The sequence below is a fragment of the Dasypus novemcinctus genome, chromosome 2, assembly GCF_030445035.2.
Source record: "Dasypus novemcinctus isolate mDasNov1 chromosome 2, mDasNov1.1.hap2, whole genome shotgun sequence".
NCBI classification, from domain to species: domain Eukaryota; kingdom Metazoa; phylum Chordata; class Mammalia; order Cingulata; family Dasypodidae; genus Dasypus; species Dasypus novemcinctus.
Genome location: NC_080674.1, coordinates 194,000,689 through 194,020,395, shown reverse-complemented (window position 1 = coordinate 194,020,395; position 19,707 = coordinate 194,000,689). Strand labels below are relative to the sequence as shown.

General features: G+C 36.4%; 1 protein-coding gene across 1 annotated transcript in view; it reads left to right on the top strand.

Moving 5' to 3' along the window:
• The window catches only part of LOC101435454 (butyrophilin-like protein 3), a 78,780-nt gene that overhangs the window by 812 nt on the left and 58,261 nt on the right, over positions 1–19,707 (top strand). The window contains exon 2 of the mRNA XM_058283665.1: positions 11,464–11,811. Coding sequence (XP_058139648.1) covers positions 11,464–11,811 — 348 coding nt within the window. The remainder of the gene's footprint in view (positions 1–11,463; positions 11,812–19,707) is intronic.

The window sequence follows — 19,707 nt, the reverse complement described above, 5'->3', positions numbered from 1 at the left end:
ATCCCATGGCAAATGAATTAAAAGTAGTAGTAGAAGGGGAGTGAGGGTCAGGGAGCATCAGCAACACCTGTTACACTAGGTTAACAGGTAGCCAGTTAGAGAAAAAATGCTGCAAATTTATACTTCATTTTGCAAAACTCTTCTTGAAGGTGAAATATGGAATATATTTCATCAAGATTTAGAAAACATTTAAAATAAAAGTTGGTGCTACGATTATTTTTAAATATTACTTATTTGTGAAATTTACACATGGGACACCCTCTGATTCTGATGCACAGACCACTCCCTCCATGTGTATGCCTACACCAGTAAACAAAATATTCAATATCTGGAATTATGCCTCACCAAAGAGAAGTTTAAGGGAGTAGACCTCTGTAGTTTTTGGTCTCTCTAAGAAGGAACATGATCATTACAGAATGGGAAGTGTGACATAGACCAGGAAAATTACTGAAATGATCATAAACAGATGAGCAAGTGTGCAAAGGAAATGGTGCTCCCATTCATCTGGTAATCATTGTTTCTGGAGCCCATTTCTGTGCCAGGCCCTGTGCTGAACACAGGATGCTTGGCTAAACAAAACAGACGGTGTTTATCTACATGTCCCCTTGTTCCTGAGGAGCTGAGAACTGTTCAGGGGAGACTCATGGAAAACAAATAACCATCACCAGTGAAACAAGTTGATGAGGAAATTTCAAAGCAAGGTGGGGACAAAGTTGTACCAAACAAATGCTAGCAAAATGAAGGTAGGACATGTTGATAAAGTATTAAATGAAGCACCATTCAAGGGTAAAGTTATAAATTGTAGAAAAGGAAATTACACAAGTGTAATATGTACTTCCATGGAAAGGATGCATCAGATCATGAATGCATTAAAGACAAAATCTCTGAAATAAAATATGAAATTTCCTGGTCACAGTAATGCAAGTCTTTCAGAATTTTTCAGAATAAATAGATTTAAAAAATAAGGAAGCACAAATAATATTTTATATATGAACAGAAAATCAATATTTCTGCATCATACTCATGAAACTTTAATAATGTGTTTGAAGGAAACCTTAACAAATTTCCCCAAACTGGGGTTTTTATGGCTCTGTGAATAATCTAATAACACTGGAAATCACAATTACAAGTCCTAGCTGTGAATTAAAAACAGACTGTTAATACTTTGCCTGAATCAATGTTGAAATCAACTATGAAATAATAAATTATATAGTAACTAGGATAAAGGAAATTACTTAACTCATCAAATATTGCTAAACATGATCTCAGAAGAAAATTATAACTTCTCCATAACTTGGCACATGGAAAAGAGAGCTTCCTCTGTTCTCTAATAAATGTGTTACACAGTGGAAAAGAGGCACATTATCTTAAGATGTGCAAAGGTTGAGGTTTGGAGCTACATACCCCAGAAAATCATGCTTTTAAACTTAATCCAGTTCTATGTGTGTAGACCTATTGTAAATAAGATCTCTTCTAGATGTCACTTCAGGTAAGGTGTGGGCAAAATGAATCATGTTGGACTTTAATCTGGATTACTGGAGTCCTTTATAAGAAGAGTGAAAGTCAACCAGAAGCTTTTGGTCAACAGAACCTAGAAGAGAAGGGTAAGGCCAGGGAAGCTCACCATGTACATGTGACAGGAGTCAAGGGCCAAGGGCCAAGGATCACTAGTAGCCAGCCCCAAAACTCCATATCTTCAAGAAGAAAACATTGCCTGATGACACCTTGTTTGGATTTTTCCTGCTCTCCAAATGTGAGCCAATAAATTTCCATTAAGCCAATCAATTGCATGATATTTGCTTTAGTATTGAGGAAACTAAAACAAATGTGAGGACTTTGAATGTCATGTCATGCCTTTATGCCCTCCCCTAAGATGATATACACAAGACCTTGAAGCTGCACCAGCTCTACTGGTTGTCTTCTCAGATGGAGGAAGCCTGCTTGGCTAGAATAGCACATTTTCCCAGTACAAATCTTGGCAGGTGTGGAATGAGGCAGGATTGTGTATCCCCAAATTCAGAATGCTTAGAGGAAATAGTTTAGTTTCCTCATTGTGCAAACATATGTTCAAGTCCTTGCTTTCAAATATTTGGGGTACATACAAAGAAGTGAGATATCTGGGTCATATGGTAACTCCAAACCTAACTTTCCAAGGAACTGCCAAACTGTCATCCATAGCATCTGCGCCATTTTGTATTCCCACAACAATGAATGAGTGTTCCCATTTCTCCACATCCTTTCCAACACTTGTAATGTTCTGTTTTTTTATAGTAGCCACTTTATTGAGTGTGAAATGGTACCTCTTTGTGGTTTTGATTTGCCTTTCCCTAATAGTTAATGAAGATGAGTATCTTTTCTTGTGCTTTTTGACCATTTGTATATTCTCTTTGAAGAAATGTCTATTCAAGTCTTTTGCCAATTCCTAACTGGGTTGTTTGTCTTTTTATTGTTGAGTTGTAAGATTTCTTTATATACTCTGGATATTATACCCTTATCATATTTTTGATTTCCAAATATTTTCTTCCATAGAGTATATTGTCTTTTCACTATCGTAATAAAGTCCTTTGATGCACAAACATATTTAATTACTTTTTGTTAATTTGGTACCATATTTTAAATTATTTTATATATTTTAATATAACTTTTACTTTTATAAATGTTTTAGCTTAAAGATACATCCAAAGTATAAAGTTTTCCCATATAACTCACCCCTCCCCCTCCCACATCTTCCCCATTAACAGCATCTTTCATTAGTATGGTACATTTGTTATAGACCAAGGTCTATAATTTACACAGTGATTTTTACATAATTTCAGCACCTTAAAACTGTCCTGTGTTCCACCTATTATTCCCTCCCCATCTCCTCAGAACCTCTGGTAACCACTATCTTTACATTAATCTTTACATTAATGTTACATATTCTCCCATTACTACTATACTAATAAGTTTACTTTGTCCGTAGTTGCATTCCCCCCATAACACTTTACATTTTGATGAGGTCCTATTTATATATTTTTCTTTTGTTGCTTGTGCTTTGGGTATAGAGTATAAAAAATCATGCCCATACAAGATCCTGAAGATTCTTTCTTAGGTTTTCTTTTAGGAGTTTGATAAGTCTGGTTCTTATATTTTGATCAACTTTGAGTTAATTTTTATGTATGATGTAAGATAAAGGTCCCATTTCATTCTTTTGCATATGGATATTCAGTTCTCCCAAGATCATATTTTTATTATCATATTAATGTGGTGTACTATGTTAACTGATTTTCTTATGTTGAACCACTTTTGCATACCAGAATTAAATCTCACTTGATCATGATGTACTTCTTTTAATGTGCTATTGGATTTGATTTGCAAGTATTTTGTTGAGGATTTTCACACTTATATAACAATAGAATTTGGTCTCTAATTTTCTTCTCTTTTATTATCTTTTTTAACTTTGGTATTAGGGTGATTTTGGCTTCATATATTAAGTTAAGTAGTGTTCCCTCCTCTTCAATATTTCTGAAGAGTTTGAGCAAGGATTGGTATTAATTTTTCTTGGAATATTTGGTAGAATTCACCTGTGAGGCCATCTGGTACTGGACCTTCCTTCGTTGGGAGATTTTTGGTGACTCATTCAATCTTTTTGCTTAGAATTGGTCTGTTGAGGTCTGGTATTTCTTCTAGTGTCAGTGTAGGTTGATTGTGTGTTTATAGGAATTTGACCATTTCTCCAAAGTTGCCTAATTTGTTGGTATGCAGTTTTTGATAGTATCCTCTTAAAGCCTTTTTAATTTTTGTGTGGTTAGCAGTAATGTTCCCCTTTCACCTCTGATATTACTTATTTTAACCCTCTCTCTTTCCATCAGTCTAGCTAAGGGATTGTACATTTTATTGCTATTTTTAAAAAACAATTTTGTTTCATAGATTTTGTCCCTAGATAGATATATTCCAAGGTAAGACCCATCAATGGGGTGCCAATTACCTGTGGTTGTCTGCCCTGTCTATAGGTCCAAATGACTCTAGAGACCTTAGGAGCACCCCTGCTTGAGGCATTGTTTACAGTGGCAGTCAGTGAGATCCTCCTGAAACATAGATAAGTGTAACCTCTAGAATGACCTCCCGACTCACTTTGAAATCTCTTAGCCATAAAAACTCACTGTATTTAGTATTTCCTTCTTTTGGTCAATGTCTTTCCCCAAATGCATTATTAATGAAGTGGATGTAGCTCAAGCGACTGAGCTCCTGCTCACCACATAGGAGGTCCCTGGTTCAGGTCCTTGTGCCTCCTAAAGAAGACAGCAAGCTGGTGCAATGGGCAGGTTCAGCAAGCTGATTCAACAAGAGATGCAAGAAGAAAAGCATAATGAGAGACACGACAAAGCAGCGGGTGGAGGTTCCCAGTGCCTCCTAAACAAGATGAGCAAGACGGCAACCTGACTCACTGGCCAGGCACAGCAAGCTGATGGAAAAACAGAACCAAGAAGAAAAACCATGACAAAGCAGGGAACGGAGGTGGCTCAAATGATTTGGTGCCTCCCTCCCACACCTGAGGTCCTGGGTTTGGTTCCTAGTGTCTCCTAAAGAAAAAGGAAGATGAACAGACACAGCAAATGCAAACAATGAGGGGAGGCAAATAAATAAATAAATAAATAAACAAACAAACAAACAAATAAATGTTAGGAAAACAACAACAACAACAACAAAAAACAAATGTATTACGAGTTGGAGCTTGGTAATAATCCCTCATTCCTCAGTGCCAGGGAGGCCCATCAGTGAGAGTCATGTTCCATGGTGGGAGTAAGGCTATAAGCTTATATGTTGAGTTTGACTTTGAGAAGAGGTTACCTCTAAGTAACAAGGAGGTTTTCAGGAGGTAAATCTTAGGCAATATATATTACTAGGCTAAGTTTCAACTTTTACAATAATAAGGTTCACAAATGCAAGCATTAATATCAGGAAACTGGCATGGTCTGTGTTCTTTCACTAGGCACTGCCTATATAGTCTAGAATTTCTTACCACTTTTTTAGAGAATGTCTTGTCACTCTTTTAGAGAATGTCACAGGACTCCCTGAATGGAAATGTAGTATTTTGTTGATTATTGTGTGCATCTCCACCCACTGAGATAATATCCTATAACCACATGAACACATTCATATCCCATAGAGGCATGCCCCAGGTGCATTCTTCCTCCACACATCCACTCTCCACTGACATCCTGAGCCAGTGATCCTACCCTGCCATAGCTGTAACTTCTCTGCAATCCAAAACCTCCCACAAAACAAGGTCAACTTTTTTTTTGCATTGTGAATTTCATCACTATAAGATCTGTAATATTTTATGTATATTTACAATTTCTTCTGTGTGTTCCTCCAGTGTCTTCTTATCTGCCTTATTTTCAAAGATGCTTTAGGTTATAGAAAGTCACATAGAAAATATAAATGGTTCTCATATACTCCATACCCTCCCCCTCTCATATTTTCCCATATTAATAACATTTTACATGAGTATGGTACGTTTGTTTCAATTGATGAACAAATATTGAAGCACTGTTACTAACCACAGTCAATGGTTTACATTGTGGTTTACACTTTGCACTGTACAATTTTATAGGTTTTTAAAAATTGTATAGTGGCCTGCATCTGTCATTATAAAATCAAACAGAACAATTCCAATGCCCTAAAAATGCCCTGTGGTCCACCTATTCTACCCTCCCCTTCCCTTCACAACCTATGATAGCCACTAAGTTTCAATTTCTCAAGAATAAGATTCATTGCTACATGCATTAATATTGAGGACTTAACACATCTGGATTTTAGTCTCTGAGCTCTCTGTTCCTTAAGTTTATATCCAGATAGTTCTATGACAGATTTCCTTGAGTGTCAACTGCTAACCAAAGCACAAAACACTTTTCACAGTCTTTTCAGATTGACTCTGTGTTGGCTTGTGCTCTCTTTCAGATTTTAGTATACATACTGAGGAGTTCAGGCCAATAAAAAGATGCAGGGTATTCTCTGTCTTTTCTGAGTAGGTCCTGGGTAAGTGCTGAAGATTTAAAAATTTGCCCATTTCCAGAGATCTGAATGCTACCTATACTTCCTATGGAGTAGACTTTCCCCCTCACTGGTGCTCTGTTGTTTGTCTTGAAGCCAGTAGCCGTTGCCCCATGACACTTTTTTTCCACAACAGTATTGTTTATTATCAAAAATACATATATATTGAAAAAACTAAATGCACTTTTTTAAACCTGGAAGGATGTACATGTAAGTAATAAAATTTCCAGAGCAGCAATCAGTAATCAATTCTATTCTTTAAAATTTTCCTCCTCACTTGTGGCAAGCCGGGTGGCAAGCCGGGCGCCCTTCCTCCCACACTCACTCATCATTAAACTTTAAATATGTATATATATATATATATATGTATATATATATATATAAAAGAAGCTTTAGAATACAGAAACATTACATAAAAAAATAGGGGATTCCCATATGCCCCACCCACTCTGTCTATTCTTGTTTTTGAAGTGTTTTTTTTTAAAGGTGCTATATTTTGTCAAATGCCTTTCTGCACCAATTGAAAGGATCAAATGATTTTTTCTCCTTCAATTTATCAATATGGTTTACTATTCTAATTGATTTTCTTGTGTTGAACTACCCTTGCATACCTGGGATAAAATCCACTTGATCATATTGTATGATTCTTTAATGTACTTTTTTTCTTAAACTTTTCATTTAAAAAAAATTTTTTAAAAAGATGCTTAGATTACATAAATGTTACAGAGAATATATAGGGAATTTCCATATATCCCGCCCTCCACTTTTCTCCAAATTAACTATTTCTTTCATTAGTGTGGTACATTCATTGCAATTGATGAACACATTTTGGAGTATTGCCACTAAGCATGGATTATAGTTTACATTGGAGTTTACACTCTCTCCCACTCAATTCTGTAGGTTATGGCAAGATATTTAATGGTCTGTATCTGCCATTGCAATGTCATTCAGGTCAATTCTAAGTCCCAAAAATTCCCCCATATTAAGTAATAATATTTTTCGAAAGTTATTTTATTGGATATATAATTCTCTGTTAACTTTTTTGCTTTTCACAATATAAAGTTGTAGGTCCATTTTGTTCTTTTCTACATTGCTATCCCACAGTTTGAAAGATACATGTTTATTTCAGTGGAAATTAAGAACAAAATTTTTCTTTGTACACAAATTAAACAATACGCTTCTTAGTCTGCAAATTTGAATTATGCATGTTTGCAAATTGCAGAGTTTAAGAAAAGTGGGGTTATAATATTTACCTTTCTATTTATTTATTTACTTATTTAATTGTATTTTATTGAAGTACATAGATCACAAAAAATGTTACATTTAAAAAATAGAGGTTCCCACATACCCCCCCACCCACTCCTACCACATCAACAACCTCTTTCATAATTGTGGGACACATATTGTACTTGGTGAACATTTTGGAGCACTGTTGCATTGTATGTATAATAGTTTATATTGTAGTTTACTCTCTCCCCCACACATTTAGTGGGTTATGGCAGGATATATAATGTCCAGCATCTGTCCCTGCAGTATCATTTAGGACAACTACAAGTCCCCAAAATGCCCCCATATCACATCTCTTCTTCCCTCTCCCTGCCCTCAGCAACTACTGTGGCCACTTTCTCCACATCAATTCTACAAATTCTTCACAATATTTCTGTAGTAGGATACAAGTAAGTCCACTCTAATCCATATTTTATTCCTCCATCCTGTGGACCCTGAGATGGTGATGTCCACTCCACCTCTATATCAAGAGGGGGCTTAGATCCTATATGGTTAATGGATGCAATTCTGCTTGCAGTTGTAGAGACTCTCAGTTCCCTGGTGTTGTGGTTGACCATCTTCACCTCCCTGTTAGCTGACCTGGGTAAGTCCATTGAACTGGAGAAGAGGAATTGCAACTCTGCTGAAGCTCGGGGCATAGCTGGCAAATGGATAGTCCATAAATTCAAGTTTCCTGAGTATACACCAACTCCAGTGCCAACCACAGGTTCAGTAAAAGTGACAGAAGAGGTATGTGTAGAAAGGTCACATCTGAGTTCAACTCCATCACACACAGGAATACAAACTCCAAAGTAGGACCCACTGACAAGGCACTGAACTCCAGAGCCATCTGCTATGATCATAGAACCTGTGTGTCTCCCTTCCCTGTACAACTCCTTACCTCCACTTTATTATAGATTTCTCCTATGTAGCATCAACTCACAACCTTCCTCTCTCCCCCAATTTCCTGTAAGCCTGTTATCCAGTCTCTAGTTCTCTGAGACAGCTTCATTTGCTTATTTCTACCAGAGAAATAAGTAATAATATTTTTTAAAAGATAGAAGTAGAACCATACAAGATCCAGAAAAATAAATATTAAGAATAAAAATTATAAAAAATATGAAGGAATAAGAGTAAAAAAGTGGAACAAAAAAGGAGAAAAAAGAACAAACAAGAAAAGTGGAATGAAAGAAAAGCAATTAAATGAAGGAAAGAAAACAAAGAAACTGAGTAGAAAAGGAAAAGGAGAAAAGGAAACAAAGGAAGAGAAAAGACAGCAAACAAACAAGAAGCAACCCAGGAAAAATGCGCTTTCCTCTTAGGCCCTTAGGAACCGTCTCTGGCTGCTGGTGCTCATCAGTCAATCACCCTGCAAGCCTTCCACAAGTTAGGTACCTGGTTTTTGCAAGTTAAATAAATAATATTTGTAAAAGATAAAAAATAAGAGATAAAGAAACCTGAAACAAAATAAATCTCAGTCTCTACATTCACTGTCATGAGGTACCCACTGGATGCCTGACAATCTGGTGGATCACTCCCTGGATCCCTTCCCTTGGAGGTACGGGAATTGAATATGTGGGGCAGGCATTCCTACACTGAGCTACTCCCACTCCACAGATTAAGTAGGCTTTTGCAAGAGTATCTGGCTCTCCCTTCCCTCTTTCCCTAAGGCGACTTGGGTTTCTAACTGCCAGCTCTCTCTCCTGGCTTCCTTCTCTTCCAGGCTGGTTATGTACCTGATTCCACCCTCCTCCTGACTGACCTAGCTCCTCTCTCTGCGAGGGCACATGGGTGAGGCAGCCTGCCTGATCAGACCTCCCTTCTCCTCTTCCTGGGGCCACATCGGGGCTGGCTGGGGTCTGTTTTGAGATTCAAAGGGGGCTCAGCTGACCAAACTCACTGAAGATAAACTACTCCCCACCCTCTACCAGATCCCTCTTCCTCTCAGGGAATGTTCTTTCCCACTCAGTTGGCTGCAGTGTGCCAGGATTTTACTGAGGGTATTTGCCTTACCCTCAGTATGGTATATATGCCATACCCACCTAAAGTGATGAGTTTTGTTTGGCCTTTTTGTCTCTCTGCCCCTTCTCTCATGAATGATGTGCAGCACTCTCTTCTTCTGCAGAGCCTCAAAGTAGCTCCTTTGGGTAGCTTTTTGCCCTTCCTTCATTGTTTTTGAAGAGTTGATCTCTGCCTACCTACTTCATGCCATCTTCCCAGATTACACCCATACAACTTTGATTTGATTGTTTCTTACCCTTCTTTATTGCTTCATAAGCTGCTTCTGCCTCAAAGGCAAGTTCTAGGAAGGGCAGCCAGAGAGGGGTGTCCTATTTCAGTCCATCAGGTTGCCATCCAATAGTTTGGCATGGATGACAGGTACCTTCATAAGTACAAAGGGGTTACTTTGCTTTCTCCAGAACAGGGCCTATGACACACAGTGAGATTGCAGACTGGCTCCAGACTGTGCAGGGGGGAGGGTGGGAGTGGACCAGCAATGGCATTATGAGCCTGTCCTACCACTTTTATGTTGTTTCCCTGACACATGTCTCACTCAGGTATTGCACCGTTTAACTGTTGTGTAGATCTCTGTCTGATTTTGCTAATTTTTAGTTGCTAGTTTTTCAAAAATTCTGTGGGGGAGCAGAATCCTGGAGCATCTTACACCCCATCTTTGTTGACTGGCAGTGATACTGCAGACTTGAGGCAGAATTTCTTCTCTAGGAAATCTGAATTTTTGCTGTTAAAACTTTTTGAAAGATTTGGTGAGGCTCACCCAAATTACTGAGGGAAATATTGTTTATTTAAAGTCAAATTGACTGTAGATATTAATCACATCTACAAAATACTTTTCCTGCAAAACCCAATTAGTGTTTGATTATATAACCTGGTAGTATATCTGTTAGAGGTTTGCAATAATTAACAAGCTGTAGCTCAGTTTTCCCTTATATGCACTGGGAAAGGTTAACCCCATTCCCCATAAGCCTATGTGCCTAAGGGTATGGCACTTCCCCACAGGTTAAATAAAGAAACCACATAGAGATAGGAGTAAAGGAAAATGAAAACCTTCCCTACCTACATATCAGAAGGAGAGAAAATTCCTACAGAACAAAGAAACATCTGCTCCTGCAGCATTCCAAGAAACCATAACTCCCTAACCCACTATCTTCTAGTCACCGTCAGAAAAAATTTTCACCTCTAGGGCTCCCTATTGGCCCCTGCACTTCACTCGGACCCTCAACCCCCTCCCACCAACTATAATTTCCCTGCCTAAAATAGTTCAGGATAAAATCAAGATCCCCCCTTCCAAAAAGGAACTAAAATCTGTTCTTCAAACCTCCTCCATTAAAAAAGCTTCTCAATAAATTCTTTGCTTATGTCAGTCAATCTCCATGTTCCAGTAAATGTTGTATTTTCTCCAACAATATCCTAGCTAAATTGATACATAAAACCGGCCATCACAGCAACTTAAGTTTATTAGCATTAAGGAAGAGTAAGAAAGACCAATAACAGAAAACCATAATGAAAAACATCTTGTTTCAGACTAATGAGGAATCTTCTGGAATTAAATTGTGCAGATGTGGATATCCTGTCTATGCTAGTGAAGCTAAACCACATTCCCTGGGGTTTTATGAGGCTCTGCTGTCCTCAGAAGTAAAACGTGCATTATTGTAACCTCTATTCCAGGCCATATGTTTCCGGGACCATTCAACATGGTCATCTTTATTTTTCTTTGTTTTCCTTTTTATCTTTGGTTTTTAATGAAGATAGAAAGGGGGCTGTCATGCATGTTTAGTGAAGCAGATTAGCAAGTGGGAGGAAATGTGGATAGAGTTTCTCTGCTAGGCAGAGGGTCTGCATTGGGGATGTTCTTTTGCCTCTGGATAACTTAGTCTCTAGGAGACTTAGTTTTCTCATCTTGAAAAAAATGGGATTATTAGCAATACACATCTCATGTGATTTTTTGTGAGGACCAAATGAAGTAACAGAGGTGGAAATACTTTGTCAGGTGTAAGGGAATATACAGATGCACATTCCTGGATTTTGAATGGAGATCTTTATGGACATTCTACCCACACACACATAACCAGCCCACTCCAGGCTGAGTAGGGCTTACTGAAATTGTGTTTGTTTAGTTATCTGTTTTCTTTCCTCTCACAGGCCAGTGGCAGGTGATTGGGCCAGACAAGCATGTCAAAGCCTCCGTGGGGAAGGATGCAATATTTTCCTGCTTCATCTCCCCTGAGATGAATGCAGAGGCCATGGAAGTGCGGTTCTTCAGGAATGAATTGTCTGCTGTTGTCCACCTCTACAGTGATGGGCAGGACCTGATATATATGCAAATGCCAGCCTATCGAGGGAGAACTGAACTCCTGAAGGACTCCATTGTGGATGGGCACGTCTCCCTGAGGCTGAGGGACATCACTCCCTCTGATGCTGGTCTGTATGGGTGTTGGTTCAGTTCCCAGACTTATTACCAGGAAGCCACCTGGGAGCTCCAAGTGTCAGGTTAGTTGCTTATTTCAGAATCCTCAGATGTCTTGCAGATGTCCTGCCAAGACATCCTGGACCTTTTGAACAGTTTGTAAATGACAGTTTTTAAAATCTTAGGTCATTTAGTTAGGTGACAGCATTCTACAATATTTTTAGTTCGTTCTGTCTTGGTGTATAGTTCTTTGTTGTTTTATCACATGGGTAGATTCATATTACCACCATGCCATCAGGATAAAGAACTATTGCATCACCAGAAAGATTTCATTCATGTTACCTCTTTACACTTAAACCAACCCTCCCGTCAATCACCAGTCCCTACCAACCACTAATCCAGTCTCAATTTCCATATTTTATCTTTTCAAGAGTGTTATATAAATGGAAACATACAATATGTGATATTTTGGGGGAAAGGCATGGTCTTAAAAATGTTTATTGTCCTAATATATATACAATATAAAATTTTCCATATTATCCTCATTCAAATATATAATTCAGTGATTTTAATTACATTGACAAAGAATGATCACCACTATTCCATACCAAATTTTTTCTATCACACCAAACAAAAATATTGTACTAATTAAGCCTTAACTGTTTTTTCCTTTTCTCCACATCTGCCCTGGAAATATATATTCTAATTTCTAAATCTATGAATTTGCATATTCTGGTTATTTCATATGCATGAGATCATACAATATTTGTCCTTTTGTGTCTATGTATTTCATACAGTATGCTATCTTCAAGGTTCATCCATACAATATATGTATCATTATCAGAACTTAATTTTTTTATGGCTAGGAGGGTTTGAAGCTATATGTACTCCAGGAAAGTATGTTTTTAATTAATCCATTCTTGTGGATGTGACCTATTGTAAGTGGGACATATTTTTAATCAAAATTTATTGATACATATTTATAAAGCATTAATCCTTCTGAAGTATACAATCAATTGTATTTGGTATAATCACATAGTTGTACATTCAACTCTTCAATCACTTTTAGAGCATTCTCACTATTCCAATAGTAATAATAAAAAACAAACAAAACTTGTCACCTGTCAATCTCTCTATGCTTTCCATATCGTGCACAGCTATTATTCTCTCTCTCTATTTTACATTTATATTTTGTAAAAATTAAATTATGTATGCAATATCACCCATATTCATATTTTACTTGAGGTTTCACTAAGTTATAGAGCCCCACATTACATTTTTTAACTTTCCTTCTAGTAATATAAAATGACCTTAGACTTTCCCTTTCAACCCCGCCATACCCTTATATTAGCTCTGCTAGTTCCAAATACTGTGATGTGCTTTCACCATTTTCATGCATTTTCTAAAGTTTACAAACAACTGTTTTTTACCAAACCTACACAGATTAACCTTTGGCTTTCCATTCTCTATCCTCATTCTGTTTTCTGGTGACCAATATTCTAATTATAAACTCCATGAGTTTACACAATATGTTTAGTTCTTAATAGTGCCAGCATACAGTATTCGTCCTTTTGTTTCTGGCTTGCTTCACATAATATAATGTTCTCCCAGTTCATTCATGTGGTCACATGCATAATGTCTCCATTTCTTCTTACAGCTGCATAATATTACATTTTATATATATACACCACAATTTTTTTATCCATTCATAGGTTGATGGACACATGGTTGTTTCCATCTTTTGGCAATCATGAATAATGCTGCAATGAACATTGGGGTGCAGATGTCTGTTCATGTTACTGCTCTCAGTTCTGGGTAATGGTATTGCTGGGTCACAGGGCAAGTTTTTATTCAATTTCCTTAGGAACTGCCAAACAGTCCTCCACAGTGGCTGTACCATTCTACATTCCCAACAAGCATACCTGTCTCCCCACATCCTCTCCAACATTTACAGTTTTAAGGCAATTCTAGTAAGTGTGAAATGATATCTGATTATAGTTTTGATTTGGATTTCTCTAATTGCTAGCAGTACTGAACTTTTTTTTCATGTGTTTTTTTCACCATTTGTATTTCTTCTTTGGACAAGGGTCTTTTCACATCTCTTGTCCATATTTTAATCAGGTAGTTTGTGTTTTTATTGTTGAGTTGTAGTATCTCTTTAAATATCACAGATATTAAACACTTATCAGATATGTGTTTTGCAAAATATTCTCACATTGAGTAAGCTGCCCCTTTTGCCCTTTCGATAAAAATCATTGAGGTACAAAAATGTTTAATTTTGAGATGGTCCCATTTACCTATTTTTTCTTTTGTTGTTCGTGCTTTGGGTTTAAGCTTTAAGAAACTACCACAAACCAAAAGATCTTGACAATGGTTTCCTATATTTTCTTCTGGAATTTTTTGGTTGCCACTTTTATATTTAGGTCCTTGATCCATTTTGAGTTAATTTTTGTATGAGATGCAACATAGGAGTTCTCTCTCTTTCTTTTGGATAATGATATCCAGTTGTCCCAGCACCATTTGTTGTATAGACTGTTCTGGCCTAGCTAGGTAGGCCTGACGGTGTTGTCAAAAGTCACTTGACTGTAAATATGAGGATCTATTTCTGAGTTCTTGATTCAGTTCCATTCATCAATCTGTCTGTCTTTATGCTAGAACCCTGCTGACTCTTTTTTTTTTTTTAAACCACTGTAGCTAGGTAATATGCTTTAAAGTCAGGGAGTGAGAGTTCTATAACTACACTCTTTTTTTAAGACATTTTTGGCTATTTGGGGCCACTTACCCCTCCAAATAAATTTGATAATTAGTTTTTGCATTCCTGCAAAATAGTAGTGTTGCAATTTTTATTGGGATTGCATTGAATCTATAAATTAGTTTGGGTAGAATTGACATCTTAATGTTATTTAGTCTTCCAGTCAATGAACATGGAGTGTCCTTCCATTTATCTAAGTCTTCTTTGTTTTTTTTTAACAATGTTTTGTAGTTTTCTGAATATAGGTCCTTTTTGGTCCTTGATTAATCTTATTCCTAAATATTTAGTTGCTATTATAAATGGAATTGTTTTCTGATTTCCTCTTCAGATTCCTTGTTACTAGTGGATAGAAATGCTATTGAGTTTTGGGTATTAATCTTGTATCCCACTTCTTTGCTGAACTCATCTATTAGTTACAGTAGCTTTGTTATGGATTTTTCAGGATTTTCTAGATATAGGATCATACCATAAATGAAGATTGAAAGTTTTACTTCTTCCTTCCCTATTTGGGGGCCTTTTATTTCTTTATCGAGCCTAATTGCTCTATTTAGAACTCCTAGCACAATATTGAGTAATATTGAGTAGTAACAGTGGATATAATTTCCTTGCTCCTGATTGCAGTGGGAAAGCTTTCTGTCTTTTGCCATTGAGTGAAATGCTAGCTGTAGGTTTTTATTTTAAAAAATTGTTTTAAGGGACATACTAGAGATTGAAGAAGGTTCTCTAACCAATGAGCTACAACTGCTCCCAATGTATGCAATATTACTATATTGAGAAATCTTCCTTCTGTTCCTATCTTTTGTAGTGTTTTTTTTTTTAAATCAAGGAACTTCTGTATTTTATCAAATGCCTTTTCTGTGCTAATCAAGAGGATCATATGCTTTTTCTGCCTCAATTTATTAATGTTGTTTATTAACTAATTGATTTTCTTGTGTTGGCAAATACTTAGCAAGCCTAGGATAAAACCTATTAATTGTGGTGTATAATTCTTTTAATGTGCTTTTGGATTTGGTTTGCAAGTATTTTGTAAAGGATTTTTGCATCTATATTCATTAGAGATATTGAGCTGTAATTTTCTTTTTAGCTGTATCTTTATCTCATTTTGGTATTAGGGCGATGCTGGCTTCGTAGAATGAATTTGGTAGTGTTCTTTCCTGTTCAAATTTTTGGAAGAGCTTGAGCAAGACTGGCATTAAATCATCTTTGTATGATTAATAGAATTGACCTATGCATCTGGTCCTGGGCTTTTGATCTTTGGAAGGCTTTTTTATTTTTATTTTAAAAGAAGCTTTAGATTACATAAATGTTACATGAAAAATATAGGGGATTCCCATATGCCCCATGCCCTCTGCCTCCCACACTTTCCCACATTAAAATCATCTTTCATTAGTGTGGTACATTTGTCACAATTTATGAATTTATGTTGAAGAATTGCTATTAACTATGGACTAAAGTCTGCATCATAGTTTACACTGTGTCCTGCACAATTTTATATGTTTTGACAAAATGTATAATAACCTGTATCCATCATTGCAATGTCATGCAGGACAATTCCAATGTCCCCAAAATACCCCCATGTTTCAACTGTTCTTTCCTCTCCCTCCCCTCAGAACTTCTGGTGGCCACTGCCTTTATATCAGTGATAAAAGTTGCTAGAATAATAAGAAGTCTATAACAGAATGATAATAAGTGTACTTTAGTCCATTATCCATTCCCCAATCTTGAGGTTTTGGTTTTGAGACATCCACTGTGTTTCTAATTGAAAAGGGGCTTAGATCCCTTGAGGATGATGGATGGGACAATCTTGCTTGCAGTTGCACTCTCTGTTCCTTGGGATGGTCTTTGTCCACCATCATCTCTTTGTTAGTTGTCCTGGGTATATCCAATGAACTGGAGAGGTGTTGCAACTCTGCTGAGAATCAGGGCTCAACTGGCACATGAACAGACCAGTGATTTAAGTCTCTGGGACATATATTTATCAAGTATAGTGCTATTTAGGTTCAAATAAATGGCCAGAAGAGTCATGTGTAAGAAAACTATTGATAAATTTCTTACATTGATGAACATAAATTACAAAGTAAGGTCCACTGACAGGGTGCTGAATTCCTGAGCTTGTCTCCTCTACTTATAGTGTCTAAATGTGTCTAAGGCTTTGAGAAGCCCCTTTTTGAGGCACTGTTTACTGTAGAAATCAATGAGATTCCACTGAGACTTGCATAAGTGTAACCACTGGAATGACCTGATTCACTTTGAAATCTCTTAGCCATAAAAACTCATTGGTATTTAATATTTTCCCCTTTGGTCAAGGTCTTTTACCAGATGACTTGTTAGTAGACACTGGTAATAATCCCTCAGTACCAGAGTCACTTATCACTGGGAGTCATTAAAACAAATAAAAATAAATGAAAAATATATTAAAAAGATAGAATCTGCTGAGTACATGGTAAGTGCCTAGTGAAGGAGTACAGGCCATTGCATGATGCTGTTGATATTGATGATTGTATTTATGAACCTATTCTTCTGAAATTGAAACTTAGCCTAGTATTATATATTGCCTACACAATACTTCCTAAAAGCCACCTTGTTGCTCAAATGGCCTCTTTGTAAGTCAGCCTCAGCATATAAATGAACTGTCTTTCCTCCATCATGGATCATGACTCCTGCAAAGAGATGGGATAAAGATTAATATACAAAAATCAATAGCATTTCTATTCACCACTAATAAGCAATCTGAAGAGGAAGTAAAAATAAAATTCCATTTTTAATAACAACTAAATATTTAGGAATAAACTTAACCAAGGACAAAAAAAGGACATGTATTCAGAAAACTACAAAACATTGTTAAAAGAAACCAAAGAAGACTGAGATAACTGGAAGGATATTCCCTGTTCATTGAATGGAAGACTAAATACCATTAAGATGTCAATTCTACCCAAACTGATTTACAAATTTAATGCAATCCCAATAAAAATCCCAGCAGCCTTTTTCACAGGAATGCAAAAGCCAATTATCAAGTTATTTCAAAGAATAAGGGACCCCAAGTAGCCAAAATGGCTTAAAAAAGAATGAGAAGAATGTGATTAGAGGACTCTCACTTCCTAACTTTAAAGCATATTACTTAGCTACAACAGTAAAAAAGAAAAAAAAAAACCCTGCATGATACTGGCATAAAGACAGACAGATGGACCAATGGAACTGAATGGAGAACTCAGAAATAGACTCTCACATCTATGGTCAAGTGATTTTTGACAGCCTGTCAAGCCTTCCCAGCTAGGCCAGAACAGTCTATTCAACAAATGGTGCTGTGAGAACTGGATATTCATATACAAAAAAATAAAAAAAGAGAGAGGACCCCTATCTCACACCTTATATAAAAATTAACTGAAAATAAATCAAGGACCTAATATAAAAGCAACAACCATGAAACTCCTAGAGGAAAATGTAGGAAAATATCTTCAAGATCTTATGGTAGTAACCAAAGAGCTACAGGATCTATATGTAGAAAACTACAAAACGATGCTAAAAGAAATTTTAAGAGACCCAAACAAATGGAAAGACATTTCATGTTCATGGGTTGGAAGAATAAATATTGTAAAGATATCAATCTTATCCAAACTGATTTATAGATTCAGTGCAATATCAATCAAAATCCCAGCAGCTTACTTTCAGAGTTAGAGAAGGCAATTGGCAAATTCATTTGGAGGGGTAAGTGCACCCAAATAGCCAAAAGTAGTCTCAAAAAGAAAAGCGATGTGGAAGGAATTTCACTGACCTTGAAACATATTACAAAGCTACAGTGGTCAAAACAGCATGGTACTAGCATAAAAATAGACACATGAATCACTGGAATAGAATTGAGAATCCTGAAATAAACCCTGACATATACAGTCAACTGGTTTTTGAGACACATACAAATGGTGCTGGGAGAGTTGGATATCTAAAACCAGAAGAATGAAAGAATACCCTTATTACACTTACTATATAATAATCAACTCAAAATGGATCAAAGACCAAAATATAAAAGCCAGGCCCATAAAACTACTAGAAGAAAATGTAAGGAAATGTCTTCAATACCTTGTAGTAGATGTGGTTTTTTGGACCTTATACCCAAAATGCATGCAACAAAAGAAAAAAAAAATAAATAAATAAAACACTTTTGCACCTCACAGGACTTTGTCAAAAGAATGAAAAGGCAGCCAACTCAATGGGAAAAATATTTGGAATCACATATCTGATAAGGGTTTAATATCCAGGGTTTATAAAAAGATGTTACGACTCAAAAATAAAAAGACAAACAGTGTGATTTAAAAATGGGCAAAAAACATAAATAGATATTTGTCCAAAGAAGAAATACAAATGGCAAAAAAATATGTGAAGAAATCCTCAACATCACTAATGGTTAGGGAAATGTAAATCAAAACTACAATGAGGTATCTTTTCACCCCTCTCAGAATGGCCCCTATTAAAAAGATAGAGAACTACATTATTGGTGGGAATGCAGAATGGGATAGCCACTATGGTGGACTGTTTGGCAGTTCCTAAAGAAGTTAAATATAGACTTGCCCCATGATCATGCAATACCACTACTGGGTTTATACCAAGAAGAACTGAGAGAAGTGACACAAACAGACATCTGCATACCAATGTTCATAGTGACATTATTGACATTTGCCAAAAGTTGGAAACAGCCCAGGTGTCCATCAACTGATGAATGGATAAACAAACTGTGGTCTATTCACACTGAGTCTAATAAATTTCTGTAAGCTAAAAAAAAAAAAAAAAAAAAAAGAATAAATGAAGTCATAAAGCATATGACAAACAGAGTAACCTGGAGGATATTATGTTGAATGAAGCAAGCCAGACACAAAAGGACAAATACTGTATGATTGTGTTACTATGAACCAAATATATTGTGTATCATAGTGTGTGATTAAAAAAAAAGTTATATGTATCCAGTACATTTAATTGAGAAATGTATGTTTTTATTAAACTGTTTTCTTTTTGTTTTTTAATTGTTTATATTTTCAATTATTAAATATACAAAATAAATTTAGAAAAATGAAAAGAGCGCGTGTCCATGTGGTGCAGTGGTGCTCCAGAATGTATTCACCAGGTGCAGTGGAAGTGCCACAATGATGAAGGAGGTTGTTGATATGGGAGGGTTGAGGTGGGTGAGGTGGGGGATATATGCAGACCTCATATATTTTTAATGTAACACTTAAAAGAA